At 41.9% G+C, this 18,597-nt stretch overlaps 2 protein-coding genes across 6 annotated transcripts in view; both read left to right on the forward strand.

Annotated features, from left to right (window-relative positions):
• LOC139461009 (fasciclin-1-like) overlaps positions 1-11,274 on the forward strand; it is a 134,781-nt gene extending 123,507 nt beyond the window's left edge. For all 4 annotated transcript variants that reach the window (XM_071242480.1, XM_071242478.1, XM_071242481.1 and 1 more), the window contains 10 exons: positions 185-332; positions 1,896-2,055; positions 2,976-3,090; positions 3,514-3,658; positions 4,166-4,325; positions 5,178-5,304; positions 6,138-6,291; positions 6,775-6,943; positions 7,695-7,809; positions 8,181-11,274. In XM_071242480.1, the coding sequence (XP_071098581.1) occupies positions 185-332; positions 1,896-2,055; positions 2,976-3,090; positions 3,514-3,658; positions 4,166-4,325; positions 5,178-5,304; positions 6,138-6,291; positions 6,775-6,943; positions 7,695-7,809; positions 8,181-8,437 (1,550 nt within the window). In that variant the 3' untranslated portion in view covers positions 8,438-11,274. The remainder of the gene's footprint in view (positions 1-184; positions 333-1,895; positions 2,056-2,975; positions 3,091-3,513; positions 3,659-4,165; positions 4,326-5,177; positions 5,305-6,137; positions 6,292-6,774; positions 6,944-7,694; positions 7,810-8,180) is intronic.
• Positions 11,275-13,501: 2,227 nt separating this feature from the next.
• Positions 13,502-18,281, forward strand: LOC139460568 (uncharacterized). 2 transcript variants are annotated; one of them, XM_071242036.1, is made up of 2 exons: positions 13,502-13,593; positions 16,584-18,281. In XM_071242036.1, exon 2 carries the CDS (start codon positions 16,603-16,605, stop codon positions 17,908-17,910), a length of 1,308 nt encoding a protein of 435 aa, XP_071098137.1. In that variant the 5' UTR covers positions 13,502-13,593; positions 16,584-16,602; the 3' UTR covers positions 17,911-18,281. The 2 variants fall into 2 exon arrangements, with proteins under 2 accessions (XP_071098137.1, XP_071098138.1); XM_071242037.1 differs by lacking the exon at positions 13,502-13,593 and adding an exon at positions 13,602-14,087.
• The last annotated feature ends 316 nt before the right edge of the window (positions 18,282-18,597 follow it).

Genomic DNA, 18,597 nt, shown 5'->3' on the forward strand with positions numbered 1-18,597 from the left:
TAAATGAATATATACTCAGTCTGTGGCAGTACACCTAATTTCTCTTGTGTTTGTCTACTAGTCGTGATTTGTTTACTTCTATCGACCTTCACTTCACAAGGGCAAACTCTATATCATATAGTGTGCTTCCAGTATTAATAATGCATGGGGCAATCATTACGTCATCATTTGTGTCTGCATTCAGATATGATGGTGGAGGGAAGTCACGTGAAAGCTCGCGTGATTGTGAAGGACATCTGGTGTTCAAACGGCGTACTACACATCGTGGACGACATTCTGCACGTGGCCATCCGAAGCATCATTGAGGAGATGGACAGACGCCCGGACATCAGGTACGTCGTCATCTACGTGGTGTTGCCAAGTCTACTCCGGCTGTGACGAATTAGTTCGATATATCCGAAGGTTGTTATTGAGCGACAGCTTTAGGTGTACTATCACCAATTCGAATTTGAACAACCAGTCCTCAGAATCAACCCTGAGAGAAATGAAGAGCTACCTCCCTTCTCATAAATTTGAACTGGCTTATGAGGATACGCTGAAAAGCAGAATCAATCTGTTTGTGTAATTAGATGAGTGAGTGCGTCGTATATTCCAATATTCCAGCAATATCGGGGACACTAGGAATGGGTTTCATACATTGTACAGGAGGTGATTGGTACCCATGACAAAGTCGATCCCAAACCAAAAATAATTTGAATATTTTACAGTCGTATCCAGGTTGAACGAACTGCAAGCAACCCTATTATTAGTTATCATCCAAATACTCTCTATTCACATGGCGTAAACCATTTGTTATCACTGTTGTTAAAATATCAACGCTTAGTGAAAAGGATATTACGATAACAACCCTTATCTTATATTTGTATAAACATTTGGTCGATTTATGATATAAAATACTATTTTGAAAATCATACTTTAAGAAGTACGAATACAGTTTTATGTAAATACACAAAAAAAACCCAATCAAATGCACGACACAGTAACTCGGAGTGGTTCATGTCAATAACAGAGTTATCTCCCTTGCCATGTCAATATATTTTTCATTTTGTTTCCTGCACGTTAAATATCGGGGTCAGAGAATTGAGCCATAAATCAAACAACGCCCGTGTGATCTCTTACTCAGCTATGAACAGATACGTTTAAGTGGGTAGCTGCCCTGGCCCTATCTGGGTTTAAACTACACCTATCCGTCAGTTGTGCCTCACTTGCTAGAACTAAGCTAATACTCTCTTTATCAATTGGTACAGGACACTGTATGTTCAGCAGTCGCGACTTTCATCTTATTAAGTCCTTTTCAGTGTCATGACATTGTTGTATATCACCCTCCGTCCTGCTGTTGTATATATGTCTGTGATGTCCCACTGGGTCAGTGAATCATTACGCTGAGACTTTAAACCAACAATATATCAGGATCGTTTTATCTCACCTTTCTTGTTAGATGTCGGAACACCAGTTATATATATCGGATAAAGATTTAATTCATTAGGGTTTAAGACGCCTCGCCAAAACAGCAAAAAACAATAACAAAGACAACAAAAAAGCATGAGATTGTTGACAAATTCAAAGATATTTTCAGTTAGAAGTTTTAGTTACATTACATATTAAATCATTTAAGAGTAAAAATATTACGTGTATTGCCTTTTTGATTGCCTTGACCTGACCCAAGGAAATCTGACTTTGACGGATGGAAATTATATCAATCCACTGCAGCGATAGAAATCAATATGTTTAGTCTACTAGTACTTATAATGATAACATATAACAAACACCCTAAAAGTGACAAAAAGTCCTCATGATACGTGAGCTATTGGTGAGTTTGGCAAGGACGGCAGGACTAGTGTCCATGTCTGTGGCTTGCCTCCAGGAACTATATTGGTGTATGTCTCCCCCTGCAGCTACACACGCACCATGTTCCGCGCCATCCCAGCCCTACAGGACCACCTCTCCCAGCTGGCGCAGAGCTTCACCGTCTTCATCCCCCACAACGACGCCTACGCCAGCCTCCCCTGGGCTTCCGTCAACTCCCTGCTGAAGAACATCAACAAAACCAAAGAGGTGAGATGGGGACTGCGAGAGCTGCTGTCAGAGTGGGGTCATACTGGCTTTGTGTTGTAGTCAGCTACAGGGCGACACTTTCCTCGAATTAATTTACGGATCCTTCGCCCCTAAAATAGTGGAAATATACTTGAAAAACCTTATTTAATGTATTACTGGACTGCATACATGTTCACCACAATTCAATATCAAGCATGAATAGAACACCGCAGAATACAAAAAAACACGAGAACCAGAATAAACAAGAATATGATTTCAAAACATAATAGAAAAAGCTAGATACTATAATTTTAGTTTTTCTCGCCTACCGACCAATTTTTTGTACACTTGATATTCTCTCAACCAAGAAATAAAAACCGAAACAAAAATATCCTATTTCAAGTCGCGAAGACGATCGGGTACGAGGCTGTCTTTATGAGTCATTCTTTCGACCCAAACAAAATATGTGAACGCAGGCATGCTAGGGTTGGGATGACATAGACGTAAATGTCAAGGGCAATTTGTAATTTCTGCGATGCTAGGATGGGGATGCTGACGCATGAATGGACCAGACGTCTGAGAATGTGGATGCAGAATTTTTTTAGGGACCGACCATTCAATATATTCAGGATATTGTTAGAGATATATTTTCACTCCTTCACATTGTGTTTAGTGTTTTCTTCTTTGAAAGGAGAGGTTCAGTATTTTTATATTTGCTTTCAGGACATCAAACATGTCCAACATCCACCAAGTTTTTTTTTAAACCCGGAACAACAAAAATATGTTTTCGAATATTTTCTTGAACACTTTATGTTAGAAAACAAAACAAAAACCTCCACCATCCCACCATACACACACACTAGGAAATATTGGTAATGTAGGAGATTGGCTCTACTTGACACACTGGAATATACATCAACTTACCCGACATTATCTTGCAGCTGATGCAGGCACACATCGTCACGGGTGTTGCTAAGAACATTGACGAACTCGCCGACAGACAGATGCTGCAGGCGGATAAAAACGTCATTTACATCGTCAAAAAGTCGGGGAACGGTGAGTCAATCCTCTCCATCTACAGTCTGATGATGGTACCTTAAACCATATATACAAGACAGGATTGTGTTTTGTCTGTTTGTTGTTAAACGCCGCACTCAGCAATGTTCCAGCTATGAAGACAGTCTGTAAATAATCGAGAGTTTGAACCAGACAATCCAGTGATTGATATCATGAGCATTGATCTACGCAACTGGAATACGATGACATGCATCAACAAAGTCAGCGAGCCTGCCCACCCGATCCCGTTAGTCGCCTCTCACGACAAGCATAGTCGCCTCTTACGACAAGCATAGTCGCTTGTTACGGCAAGCATGGGTTGCTGAAGACCTATTCCTCCCAGGATCTTCACGGGTAAAGACAGGATTGACAAATCGAATTCAACTTCTTACTGAAACAGTTAACTCTGTCTCTGTGTTTCAGTGTACGTCGTCAACAACAACATGTGGGCCAAGGTGATCGTCCCCGACATCCCGGCATCTAACGGCATCATTCACATCATCAACAACCTCGTCTATTACCCCTACAAGACCGTGGCGGAAATGCTAGATTCCACTGACGAGCTGCGGTATGTTGCTACGTGTTTGGAGTTTGTCATGTATCATCAGGCTTAAAGCCAGTTCCGACCATCTGGGAATCCTAGAGAGTTGAAATTCGTCTTATTTAAAGCACATTCGGTTCAAACAAGTTTTTGGATTGTTTAGATACAACGTACAGACCTAGGCTGGAAATGGACACCGGACTGTCTTTCTTTAATAACTTCCATAAATCGTGGATGATGTCTCACGCTAAATACCCTTGACCCATTCGCAACGATATCTTCGACATATCGAGTCCAGTGTTCAAATGTGGGATATCATTAATACAAAATAGTCTTTTTTCCTTCGAGTCTATTACGAATGAAACAAACGTAATTCCATTTTTTTAAATTTTTCCTCTTTTATTCTCTCGTTTAATCAATACTTTGAGAACCAATAACAGGTATTTTAATTTTCTTTTCATTTCGATCATCAAGCCTTTTAAATCATGTGATGTAACTACAAGGTGTGACTAAGCGTGTGTATTGTTATTGCAGCGCCTTCTATATGATCATGTCCGGCCTCCCGGAGTTCAACAGCCTGGTCAACAAAGGGGAGAGAAATCTCACAGTGTTTGCGCCCTCTGCTGACTTCCTGAACTCCCTCGCCATCTCCCGACTCGACCGCATCAGAAACAGCACACATGTTTTAAGAAAGGTATAGTTGCTGTTTTTATAATTTACAGGATTTTCAATTAAAATTATATTCGATTGATAATATGCTTCGTCTTTTAGCTTTCATTATGACCTTAGCTTTGTGAAACTCTTCCTTAGGTTGGTTCATGCCCCAAGTATAACAGCTGCACGACCGCGTCATGTCTCGAGACGCACGACCAGTCAGATAAACCCGGGGATTGATAGCATGACCACTGCCTGTTCTGTGGCGCGACACACAATCAGCTAGGTCACACACTGTAGTCAACCGCTCATCCTTCAGTAGCTGTACTGACAAGTGTGGTTGGTTGATTTGTGGATTTGATCCACGCAATTGGGATCGATGACGTGCTTCAACCAAGTCAGCGAGCCTGACCACCCGATCCCGTTAGTCGCCTCTTACGACAAGCATAGTCGCCTTTTACGGCAAGCATGGGTTGCTGAAGACCTGTTCTACCCCGGATCTTCACGGGTCGATAAGTATGGGGTACATTGTCTGCGTGGATCCGGAATCCCGACGGGTGGTTGAACGTTCTCTATACTATATGATTCTAATCCTGTCAAACGATCTATAGCAGTGAATGAATATGGTTTTACGCCGGTTTTAGCAATCGTCACGCAATATCATGTCGGGGACACCAGAAATGGGCTTCACACGTTGTGGCCATATAGTAAACCCGGTCTTTAGCCCCTAGACTAGCCAACAGTAGCCTTAATCAGAACTGATACGCAATATGTCGAACTGAGTACAATATGGTCAATCTTGGTTTCCCCTGCTGTCCCTTGTTTTAGTGTAAAGCCATATCCAGACACTCTTACTGAGTCTTGAATTAACTGAAATATTTTAATATTTTAGTTATTCCGAGGCCATCTGTTTCCGTCATTCCGACTGGACGACGAGTTCCTTCGGCGCTACCAAGTGGAGGAATATGTTTCTCGGAGTTCGCTCAATACGACCTTCACGCTGCGCAGGTCTGGGGACGGTAAGCGGGGGTTCCTATGTTTTATATGCCTATAAAATGATATAAATAAAACAATATAACACAGTTATATTATTGTTTTCGTACAGAAAGGAATTTAATTGTGGTAGTTTAATTATTTTTTTAAATTCTTCCAAAACACACGTCGAGCTTACCAAATTACCATTAAATGCCTTAAACAAATCAAAGACATGCTTGAATTTGTTAAAGTTCGTTGTTCCCTTAAACAGAAACGTCCACCGCGACACCAGCTTCAGGTCAACCGATTATTCGAAATATCCGACTTCGTTAAATCCGCGTTAACTGTACTTTGTCAAACTGCCAAATTATTGTCGATATTTATTTTTTATGCTAAAAGGGAGTTATACTGTCGGGGTTGTTTAAATCGTGGTTGCAAGAGGGTTAAACGTTTTTCAAAGTCAAGCTGTATTGGAATCAATGACATGGTGATTCTAAAAGTCCGAGCTAAAGAAAGTGTATTCAGCAAAACTAGACTTAACCAAACAATTACAAACTCAAGGTCCAAGAACACAACTATATTACCTGTATCAAAGACTTCACCAAATAATCACATTTTCTTTGTTAATTATTAGCCACCATCAAACAACCATGTGTGTTTACTTTCTATATATATAGACAATCAATTCTAGAAAATATAATTTGTTGTGTGCAGTTTAAAATAAATAAATTATACACTTGACATATTGGATGTTCTGAGGTATTGTGTAAGTGTACAACTATGGCTTTGTACAAGATTGTAACTGGCTAATACGGTCGACTTGAAGATCTGCAATGATCAATGACGTTACAGATGTCCTTTATTTGCTGTTTTTCAGACACATATATCGACGCGGGGTACGAGCCGGCCTATATCGACCTGATAGGGCGTGGCTACGGCTGCAGTAACGGCGTGATCTACGTTATTGACGGCTTCCTCAACTACTCCCCCTTCAACCTCATGGAGCGGCTGCAAGGGGACTCCAATATAGAGTGAGTGGAGTTAGCTCCCTTGGTGTATATTCTTTAAAGACTTTCAGGATGTTTTACATAATTATACTGAGTAAAATATGTAAATGCATGTCACATTCTTCGAACGTAAAGCCATAGGCTTTCACCCCCTTGTTGAATCTTGAATCAAATGAGAAATTAAATTCATCTCTCTTATGATAACATGTTTGCAGGCGACCTAAGGGGAGGTAACTCGCTTCGTGTTGCGTCTCAGCTACCAGAGTCGGCTTAATTACCAGAAGAATCCATTTCGTGGGTTCGAGTCCAGATTCGTCCCAATAATTGTCCACAATATATATGCACGTGCTCATCATCTCAAACCTGAAATACCTGTATTCCAAGTTTACTTTATTTGCATTACATATTCAGGCACATTGTGTGAATCTTGTTAACCCGAGATGGAGCAAGTCCTGACTCACTCGGAGTTTACATTTTCAGTACCCATGTCTGCATGGTTTATTGCAGGCACTCTCTCGGATATCTGCTGCGCCTGCTGAACAATACGTCGGAAACACTGCTGTCCCGGGAAGACAAGACATACACCCTGCTCATTCCCCGCAACCTGGCTCTGAGAAAACTCACGTATACAGATTTCATGACTTTGGATAATTTCCCGCCGTCGGAGAGAATGAAAGTGAGTATTGACCCCAAACCATGATCTTCTTAAAAGCGGTCGTTTCGGCGGGCACACGGGCATCATACACTTGATTTCATTGTAATTTTATATAGACATGTTTAGGACACATGCAGTGTGTGTGTGTTTGTTTGTTTGTTTGTTTGTTGTTTAACGCTGCACTTAGCAATATTCCAGCTATATGACGCGGTCTGTAAATAATCGAGTCTGAGTCAGACAATCCAGTGATTGATATCATGAGCATCGAGCAATTGGGAAACGATGACATGCATCAACCAAGTCAGCGAGCCTGGCCACCAGATCCTGTTAGTCGCCACTTACGACAAACACTTAACAACAAACCCAATAAAAGAGGAGGACATACTTACACTACAATTGAGGATCGGGTGGTCAAAATGTCATCAGAATTATAGTGTGCCAGGATGTCCTAGTGGCACTGAGCATTGATCATGTTATCAACCACTGGTTAATATTACCAGGTATCGATTATTTACTGGAAAGAGGGGCGGTCGGGTAGCCTAGTGGTTAAAGCGTTCTCGTCACGTCAAAGACCCGGGTTCGATTCCCGACATGGGTACAATGTGAGAAGCCCATTTCTGGTGTCCCCCGCCGTGATATTGCTGGAATATTGCTAAAAGCGGCGTAAAACCATACTCACTCACTCACTACTGGAAAGTTGTCAACTGCGGCATGAAACACCATTCAATCGTTCACATTTATTGACAATATATGTTGACGTTTCTGTTTGAAGGTGTTCTGGCGCCATGTTTTAAATGACACGGAAGTGACGTATCACGATTTAAAACAGGGCACAGTGAGGTCGGATGTTCTCCCAAAGGACGTTATGTTGGAAACAAACCAAGACGGTAAGATGAAGTACAGATTAACAAAATCCTAATAGTATCTCTGTGTAATTACAGCGACTCTAGTAGAGAGTGGCTTCTCTATTCGATTCCATTGAAGCGGTATGCTCTTCAATGTGTGTCGCCCATTTCTGGCGTCCAGTGATGATACAGACGAAGTAATTCTAAAAATGATGTAAACACCTTATTCAAGAAATTCATGGAATTTCTTATCAGTGCAATTGTTTGTGGAATTTAACATATCATAAATAACATAACACGTTGTTCGAGGTAAATTATGCAGCTTGGGTTTTCTAAAGGCTTGATAAAAAAACATGCAACTAGAATATGTAGTGTGGAAATCATTATAATCATATTGTTCTCTTCATCTTCAGGTGTATTTTTCAAATGGAGGCACGTCCAGTCCAAGGTTGTGGAGTACGACCGCCTCGCTTCAAATGGCGTCATCCATATTGTAGACAGCTTCCTGTTTACGACATCAGACCCGAAAACGACACCAAGATCTACAACATATGTGCCCACGTCAACAACGAGGGTACTTCCGGTTGCTGAAACCGGGTGTGTGCTGCACCATCCTTGCCTTACTGTGTTACTGATGCTCTCCTCTGCAACATTCAGCCTCTTCACGTGACCACTGAAGCATAACACATCACCCCATGCGTATAATAACAATAATAAACAACGTGCGCCGAGCACAAGGAAGTCCCCGTGTGTATATAGGTGTGAAAGACTTCAAACCAAAGAGGAGGATGTCTGTTCATATGTGTATCTTGCGAATGCAACCAGTATTGAAAATACTCATGTATGTAAATATACACGTTAAAAGGCACACCCTGAAGTGTAGATTCAGCAACAGGTATTCAAAATGCCTTCACCTCTCTTTATATCTATGTTAACCCTGTATGATAATGTCTGTTAGTTTCTGGATTAATGTGGCTCCGCCTGGTGTGAATAATATAACGGTTACTTCAAGACAACATGCAAAGTAATTATTTCATTACGTCTGCATCTGGGGTTATCTCCCCTTAAATGCCATCCCGACGGCGGATGACGTTGACGTATATCAGTCTGACGTAGGGAGGGTTACCTCTACCTACAGCTTCATCATGACGACATGGAAAGTGATTTTCTGCCTTACGTCTACATCACGTGGACGTGGAAGAATTACCTCCCTTGTACATATCATTGTCAGTCTAAAATTCAAAATACAAGTACAAGAGGGTTTCTCGCCTTGCACACAGACCACAGGGACATAAAAGAGTTACCCTCCTTACCGATACATCCCATTGGCGTGTAAGGATACATTACGATTTCGTACAAGAGTTACCTCCCCTTACAGCATACGACGTATAACGGTATCGTCCTTACATCAAAATTAGTTATTCCCTTTTGGTTGAATACGGACGCCGTGTACATATTCAACGCATGCGCAGCTAAGGTTTTGTTCTGTGAGTCGTTTACACACTGTTTTCATTGTTGTTGGAAATTCAAACATGTATCAATGTTTTTAATACCCCATTCTTTTGGTACAAATGGTATTGCCAACATAACCTGTACGCTACAATGTATCCCTACACAAGCTGGTTGGTTGGTTGGTTGGTTGGTTGGTTGGTTGGTTGGTTTGTTGTTTAACGCCGCACACAGCAATACTCCAGCTATATGACGGCGGTCTGTAAATAATCGAGTCTGGATGATTGACATCATGAGCATCGATCCACGGAATTGTGATCGATGACATGCTTCAACCAAGTCAGCGAGCCTGACCACCCGATCCCGTTAGTCTCCTCTTACGACAAGCATAGTCGCCTTTTACAGTAGAAGACCTATTCTACCCCGGATCTCCACGTCTCCCCTACACAAGTGCTCATGTTGTTCGGGTGTACATCTCCAGTTGGGGACTGTCTCATTGTATGTAAAGACAGTCCGTATCAGATTGTATGTCAATTACATCCACATACGCTTGACTAAAACCAAATTAAACAAGATGGATGCCGCAGTCTGGACAGCCAAAACGTATATGTATATCGAATCATTTCGCAAATGAAGTATCGTTACACTTGCTTTGCCTTTTTAACAATGTTTACACATTTGTAATTATTTTGTCTTCTGTAAAACTGTAACTTCATAATTTCCATGTTTTGGTGTGCTAACATTTAAACAGGTCGATACATTAATATTTCAACACGAGCGACGTTCCATGAGTGACGTCTTATAAAGTCACAATATCAAGTTGGAATATGATATCTCACTCGCTTTTTGTTTGTCACAAGACGCCTTATCTTTGACATCTAACCTATTGTTACTTGCCTCGATCGCTTCATATCACCGATTGGTTGGCACGTATATTGTCGTAAAAACATTTCGATGTACGGCAGTTCGAGTTGCGCAGTGACAACGAAAACATACCACTTGACCTCCTTTACAGAAGCATATTTTTACCATGGACGACACCCTGCATTCATAATACTCAATACTGTGTCAAAATATGTCGGCACTGCAGTTGCCATAGCAACTGCAAAACATCACCATCTGACCATGGCACCTGGATTTGCATACTTCGTGCAGGCCATGACAGCAGGTGTGGAAGGTGAGCCCGTGGACAACAGTGCAGGTGTCCACGTGGTGCGTTCATCTCACTAGCACGATCTCCACGTGCAACGCGTCGCACTCTACCACGTCCACTGTTAAATGAAAATGGAACGCCTTTTGTCCCCAAATGCTAATTTTATTAACGTTTGTCTTGCACTACAAATGATTATAATTTCAGATTTTTCATGTCCTTCAGCCACCATAGTGTGGGACGAAAAATATGATAATTTCGACGACACCTCATACTTATTGTCATTCACCTCTGTTGATTTGTTGTTCGTTTTACGTTACATATATTGTGATGTGTGAGTGACGGTCGCGTGCCATCTTCATGTCAGTTGAATGTTTATTACATTTGTATACAAATACTCGCACGTCATCATGTTTTGTTTATAATGTTAACGATGCCACATTGCGTATGTCCAGTGAAAATCGCCTATCTCATGAGATACACGAGATACAAAATGTGTTTTTGTAAAACATGATAATCTCCAGTGTACGGTATAGGCAAGTTGTCGTTGTATCAGTTTGTGTACCTCCGTATCACTTCCGGTAACAATGGAGGACACTATATGTTTGGAAAGACATTCTCGAAGTTTATAGTAAACCCCCTTTATAGTAAACCTTGAATTCCGGACGACGGCCGCTGGAATTGTCTGCACTTGATTCTCTAATCCGGACATTTGTCATACTTGGCGATTTTTCCCATGTGCGGTTATCAGGGTTGAACATACCCCGGGTATAGAATCATTGGCCTGGTCTTCACCAAATACCAGCTGTGGGTACCGGTCGGTCCAGACCACCCTCAAAAGTCCCACCCCAAGTGTCATCTTGTGAATATAGTGCGTGACTGAGTGAGTCTGACTTAACGCCGCTGTGAACAGTTATATCACGGCGTGTCGGCTTCAAGTAGGTCAAAGTGATGCCACTAGCAGGGGCAAGATGCCTACAATCTAGGCGATGCACTGGTATATAGGTACAAGGGGCGATCATTGACATAAGGGACACAGATCTGCGCCTAAGACAGCGCCATCCTTGCCCCTTCCATATGTAAGATGACGTTATGGCTTTAGGTCTCGCTGGTGAGACACTGACTATTTTGGACCGTTCAAGGTTAATTTGGGTGGAGTTTGTGCCAAATATTAATCCTGAAATCTCCTCAACGGGGCTGTTGGCTACGTCAGCGGTCAAACAGTTGGTCTCGTCGTGATATGGTTTGGATGAACCTGAAATCCAACCAATAGGTGACCACTCTTTTCCCCACCCACCCCCGACCCCCCAACCCCCGCCCCTAACATGAATTCAATATCCTTATTCGATATATAAAACAAGGCCCTTCTTATGACGTTAGTAGATATATTCTTACGGACAATAGTCCAGTAATGTTACTCAACTCTATACGAAATACATGTGCATCACGTTTTATTCCCGATTTGACAAGCAATAATCATGCTTTTACTCTTAATGTCTGACATTAGCTAGTTACCGATCCTCATTGAGTGAAGGAACGTTTAATATGCGTAAATGCATTTCTTTATGTCGTGTAAATTACACTGTAAATAATGACAAAAGAAAACATGTGCGAAGATGTGTCGCTGACAAATTTGCCTTCTTGCAATAACTATGTCCATGTGTCGAGCCCTTCTCGCCGACTGTACATAGTCCCATGCACCCAGTGTACGGGGTCAAGGGTCACTGTACATACTGCTTGTATAACCACCTACCCTGGTATATTAGTCAATGTTATGTTATCACAACAATCAAATAAAACATCCTAATACAACGCCTTGTTTCTTGGTTTTCTGTTACATGATCAGTTACACCTTATCAGAGCTTCTGGTTTGATGTAAGGTGAAATGGGGTCAACGTCGTTTTCTGGGCGGACGCACCGCCACTAGACCACGGAGAGGGTCTAAAGCCCGGAGTGACACAGTGACCCATTGATTAAGCTCTCGAGCACTCACGGATATGACAAAACACGATCATAATCAGGGCGAATCTGGGATTCAAACCCGCAATCATCGGATCCTGGAACATATAAGAGACGCAACTCTCCACAGGAAAAAGGCTAAATGCATGCATTGAAGAGAAAAGGGGGAAGGTACGGATATATTGTTATAGCATATACAACAAGGATGAATGCTCTGTTCGGTGCACACTAACATGACCAGGTATGTGTATTGTGTGAGTGAGTGTATGTTGTTTTACCCACTGGTGTAGAGGAACGTGCATCAAACACTCCACAATTTTAGATTCAGCAGTTTCAGTTTCTTTCTATTGTATTATACGTTATTTTAGTCAAAATAAAATTACTAAACGACCTCTGGAAATTAGATTCATCGTAAATGTAGGTATTTTCGCCTTTTTACGAAGTAAATAATTAAATCTACACTGATTCCCGGCGTTATTTCTTGTAGGTTTTGAAATATAATTATCGGAAGGTTATTAAATTACCAAACTAGCACACTGGTCATCACAAGTATCTGCACTTTATCTGACGCTGAGTGAGTTGATGTCTCCACTTGAGACACCGAAACTCATTTTTTAAACTTTGAAAACAAATGACTAAGGGTAGTATGCAGGACAACCTACTCGCATGTCGGAATTATTGATTATCTATCTCGTGAAATAATGTTGAAAATGAATTCGCTAGGGGCAACAATTTCCTGAATAATTCCTTATAGCTCGCAGGTTATTCTCTAAATCTTAGTTGTGGACTGCTGATTGCCTTCGCCCACCATGGCACTAATGTCATTTTCAATCAATAGCTTGATTATTTTGTACGCGTTTCCATCGTCTAGAGTCGCTGCCATTGCTTGACGCCCGTATAACGACAACCGGACATTATATTCAAACAATAACAGCGGTTTTGATTCTTTCCTCACTCGGGCAACTTTACGAGTGTTAAATAACAAGGAAATGTGAAGTGAACTATTGCAGGCTGCCAAGTCCTTTGAAAATACATGTAATCTCACATTTTAAACAAGGACGTTAACATCCGACCGAAAGCCCCTAATCGTCCTACCAGCCAGTCGAGCGAAAAGCGGATATATTTAGCCCTGACATGAATGAATTGCACAATATCTATTTACTTCATGGCGAGGCTTTCACGCTGGTACGGGTAGGTATTGCGTGTGTGTGGCTCGTGTGGGGTGTTTACAAGCTGTGTGAAGGAAGCAGAGCACGGGAGACGTGGTGGTAAGTGTTCTTCGCTGTGAATGTATCCACATATCCTGCAGTGGCCAGTGTGCGCTTTATTGTGTACAGGAACAGTGCTCTGATAGTCTATACTCTAAACACATGGACTTGATGCTCCGGTGTGGACGGTATGCACAGGGATATTCTTAGCTGTGTCAACAGCTTCGCGAACTCCGTGGTGCACGACCGACCGACTTCCCAAAGTGAATGATTTACGTGTCGATGTCAAGGATCGTAACCCGGGAGAATAATGCTACAGTTATAGGTATTCCGTTGTCCGGGTGTGCACTGTTGTGTAGACATTGTGTGGAGGTGAGCAGTCGGGCCGAGTCTTGTCCGAGTGTGACAGGGACTTGAATGTGGTAGTGACACACTGCCAGGTCACACTGACATGACGAGACGGCCGCGGTGTTACACTCACTCTGGTGATCATTGGCGGGCGTGTCTAAAATCCGTCTCCTCCACGTGATGTGTGAACTGTAGGATGTATGGAGGTAAGTGTTGTGTCCGAATACTGTAGGACGTGTTGAGGTGAGTGTTGTGTCAGGATACTGTAGGACGTGTTGAGGTAAGTGTTGTGTCAGGATACTGTAGGACGTGTTGAGGTAAGTGTTGTGTCAGGATACTGTAGCACGTGTTGAGGTGAGTGTTGTGTCAGGATACTGTAGGACGTGTTGAGGTAAGTGTTGTGTCAGGATACTGTAGGACGTGTCGAGGTAAGTGTTGTGTCAGGATACTGTAGGACGTGTTGAGGTGAGTGATGTGTCAGGATACTGTAGGACGTGTTGAGGTAAGTGTTGTGTCAGGATACTGTAGGGCGTGTTGAGGTAAGTGTTGTGTCAGGATACTGTAGGACGTGTTGAGGTAAGTGTTGTGTCAGGATACTGTAGGACGTGTTGAGGTGAGTGTTGTGTCAGGATACTGTAGGACGTGTTGAGGTAAGTGTTGTGTCAGGATACTGTAGGACGTGTTGAGGTAAGTGTTGTGTCAGGATACTGTAGGACGTGTTGAGGTAAGTGTTGTGTCAGGATACTGTAGGACGTGTTGAGGTGAGTGTTGTGTCAGGATACTGTAGGACGTGTTGAGGTAAGTGTTGTGTCAGGATACTGTAGGACGTGTTGAGGTAAGTGTTGTGTCAGGATACTGTAGCACGTGTTGAGGTAAGTGTTGTGTCAGGATACTGTAGGACGTGTTGAGGTAAGTATTGTGTCAGGATACTGTAGGACGTGTTGAGGTAAGTGTTGTGTCAGGATACTGTAGGACGTGTTGAGGTAAGTGTTGTGTCAGGATACTGTAGCACGTGTTGAGGTAAGTGTTGTGTCAGGATACTGTCGCATGTATTGAGGTAAGTGTTGTGTCAGGATACTGTAGGACGTGTTGAGGATAGTGTTGTGTCAGGATACTTTAGGATGTATTGAGGTAAGTGTTGTGTCAGGATACTGTAGGACGTGTTGAGGTAAGTGTTGTGTCAGGATACTATAGCACATGTTGAGGTAAGTGTTGTGTCAGGATACTATAGCACATGTTGAGGTAAGTGTTGTGTCAGGATACTGTAGGACGTGTTGAGGTAAGTGTTGTGTCAGGATACTTTAGGATGTATGGAGGTGAGTGTTGTGTCAGGATACTGTATGATTTATGGAGGTAAGTGTTGTATCAGGATACTGTAGCACGTGTTGAGGTAAGTGTTGTGTCAGGATACTGTAGGACGTGTTGAGGTAAGTGTTGTGTAAGGATACTGTAGCACATGTTGAGGTAAGTGTTGTGTCAGGATACTGTAGGACGTGTTGAGGTAAGTGTTGTGTAAGGATACTGTAGCACGTGTTGAGGTAAGTGTTGTGTCAGGATACTGTAGGACGTGTTGAGGTAAGTGTTGTGTAAGGATACTGTAGCACGTGTTGAGGTAAGTGTTGTGTCAGGATACTGTAGGACGTGTTGAGGTAAGTGATGGTAAGGATACTGTAGGACGTGTTGTGATAAGTGTTTTGTTAGAATAATGTAGGCGGTGTTTGTATATTTAGACAGGATACTCTTAGTATTTTTTCTGCTTTTGTTGTTTACATAGCTTTCATTGGGAGAATTTGTAGGATTTATAATCTTGAATATTTTTGGAAACAAACAACCATTTGGTATGAAAAGATTTAAAATAGTTACGATTTGAAAGATAAACGATTGGAAAATTGACGGAGACGTGAAAATGGTTGACAGGAATGAAGGAAGGAAAAAGTCATGATTGGGATTTTCACTGAGAATGAAATTCATGCTGATTTTGCGTCCGCTTACCACGCAGCAGACCATCCGTTTATTCAGTATATTACTTCCATACGCCCTACCACACAATACACAGACTTCATGAATTCGTTAAGATAGATTTACCACAGGATAACATTGTATAAATTCTACTCAGGGGAACACATTTAGATTCGGAAATCCCCGATGACGTAATAATATGCATATTAGGTAAATTCATAATGTTATAATGTTTATGAACTTTAAAACTAAATATTGCGGAGAAGGAGAAATTTATGTGAATAATATTATTGCACACAACATGATATTAATACTCAACAGCTCAATAGAACAATGTGTGCATATTTCCTTGTCAAATAGTGCATCCTTTCTCCATACCTGCATCACTTCCGGCTTTCCTCCCACATTAAGCTGACAAGCCGCGATATAACTGGAATACTGTTAAAAGCGGCGTTAAACCAAACTCACTCACTCACTCCTTTCTCCATACCAAATTCCCATTAAAGTTATGATATTCTGAATTTACAAATTGAACGTTTATATGTATAATTATATAAATAATTAATTGTGTGTGCGTACGTGCGTGCGTGCCTGTAATGCATATTATTTTTTGGACTAATGCTAAGTAACACTGTATATGCACATTTGTAATCACTCCAACTACAGGTACCAGCACAACTCTAGGTATCATTATACCTGACAAGGTAACTTCGATTATACATAATAGGGACTTCATGTTTCAGTGACGTCATCCTTCCAGACATGGCCGCTGGGAGAGACACGGCGTATGGGAAATACACGACGCTTCAACTGCAACTTGATAAACGTAAACGGGACACGGAACAGTTAATACAAAAGAGACAAGCGTTCCTAAAAACGAAGGAGAAGGTGACAACGGACATATCTAAAACCTTTCAGAATATCAGAGAGTTGCTGGATTTAAAAGAGCAAAGCCTCAAATCACACATCGAAAGGCGGGCACAGTCCGAGTTGGAGGCCCTAGATGCCTTTATAGCATCTGAACAACATGAGGTAGCGAGACGGGAAGAAAGGTTCCAAGATCTCGTCAATGATTTACAAAGAAATGACGCCAGCAGCGTTGCTTGTGACATTGAGAAATTCATAAAAGAGTTACGTCTAAATGATCTGAAGCCACTGCCGAAACTCCCTTTTATTGACGCGAAGAGCCATGATGAAGATGTCACTGACTGCGTCACGAAACTTCGAGTTTGTTCGGTTCGGTTTGTTGAGGACAACGTGCCTTCTTCTCAACTTGTGAACAAGGTGTTGGTTCTGTTTGATGATGACCCCCGTGACTGTAATATTAAAGACATCACTGTGGTTGGGGGCGAGATGTATGTCATCATCATGACAGACTTTGCAAACCGACGGGTGAAGGCGCTGTGTGGGGAAGGGGAAGACTTCCCACAGAGGAAGGAAAAACTGGACATGAAGCACGGGCCTTGGGGTTTGACCAAAATCTCCGACTTTGAAGTGGCAGCTACTGTCCCGGAGGAGAAGAAAATTGTATTTATTCGCATTCTCGATGATATGCATGTGAGGAGAACTGTTAAATCAAAGAAGAAGTATTCTGGAATAGCATCCCTGGAAGATGGAACATTTGCCGTCTGTTGTGAAGACTCGCCGTCGGTGGACATTCTGAACATGGATGGTCAGTGGATGAAGGACTTGTCGAAATGCTACGCTACCTCGTTCAAGGCACCGACATCGATGTCTGTCACGTCATCGGGGAACCTAGCTGTAGCGGATGCAGTCTTCAAGTGTGTTATGATTATCAACAGGGATGGCGAGCTATTGACCACTAAGCCCTCAACAGCTGATCGTTTGAAGTCAGCAGTCGCTGTTAGCTGTGACGCCTCGGGTCACGTCTTCGTTGTCGACAACGTTGAGAGTAGTGTCATCATGGTCAGTGAGGAGCAGTCCAGTGCTGTATCATGTGATATTGCCAACGGCAAAGTAGACGCGCCCACTGCTATAGGTCTAGACAGTAGAGGGCATCTGTATGTCACAGATGGCAAATTCCTTGATGTGTTTAAGATCACATATTAAACTCTACAGATCGCGTATAGGGAATGTTGCCTTCACCAGGATATGCATATTGATAACATACATCACTTCCTACATAAGAAAGTATTGCACTTGTGTACATGTGCATGGAAATACGACCATATCCAGTGGTTGGTTTTGTAGAGCAAGCGAAATCATTAAACAGCTCTATCACAAAGCAATATTTAGTCACTATTCTAATTTCAAAGAGAACAAAATATGTACATGGATTTATTATTGTAACTTCGGTGATGAAAAGTTAGCTACAATTTTTATTCATGAAAACATTCATGAAGTGTTCTTCATTATTAGTCAACCCCTGTTTCATAAGCCATTTGATTATATTAGATGAAATATAAGAAATAAAAGAGTTACCGAGCAACAAACTCAGCATGATATTTGGTGCAGTTTCCTTCCATCAAGTTTGCACAGAAAGCGACAGTAAACATGTCCATGGTCATAAACAATCCCCACTAAAAGTAGGCTCCAGTTAACGATTCTGACTATATCAAAACATGTGTTCAAGAATCAATATCATATAGTTATAATATCAGGTGTATGAGAAAAGATGAGCTTTGCCTGGCCCCCGTCACAAACACATGCAAAGGTAAGGCAATGGTTCAAGAGCTGCCTCACGACGGTTTCACGTAGTGACATTCCTAAAGTCAAACATTACAGCTACCACACAAC

The sequence above is a fragment of the Haliotis cracherodii genome, unplaced genomic scaffold (genome assembly GCF_022045235.1).
Source record: "Haliotis cracherodii isolate W230 unplaced genomic scaffold, xgHalCrac1.p SCAF_14, whole genome shotgun sequence".
NCBI classification, from domain to species: Eukaryota; Metazoa; Mollusca; class Gastropoda; order Lepetellida; family Haliotidae; genus Haliotis; species Haliotis cracherodii.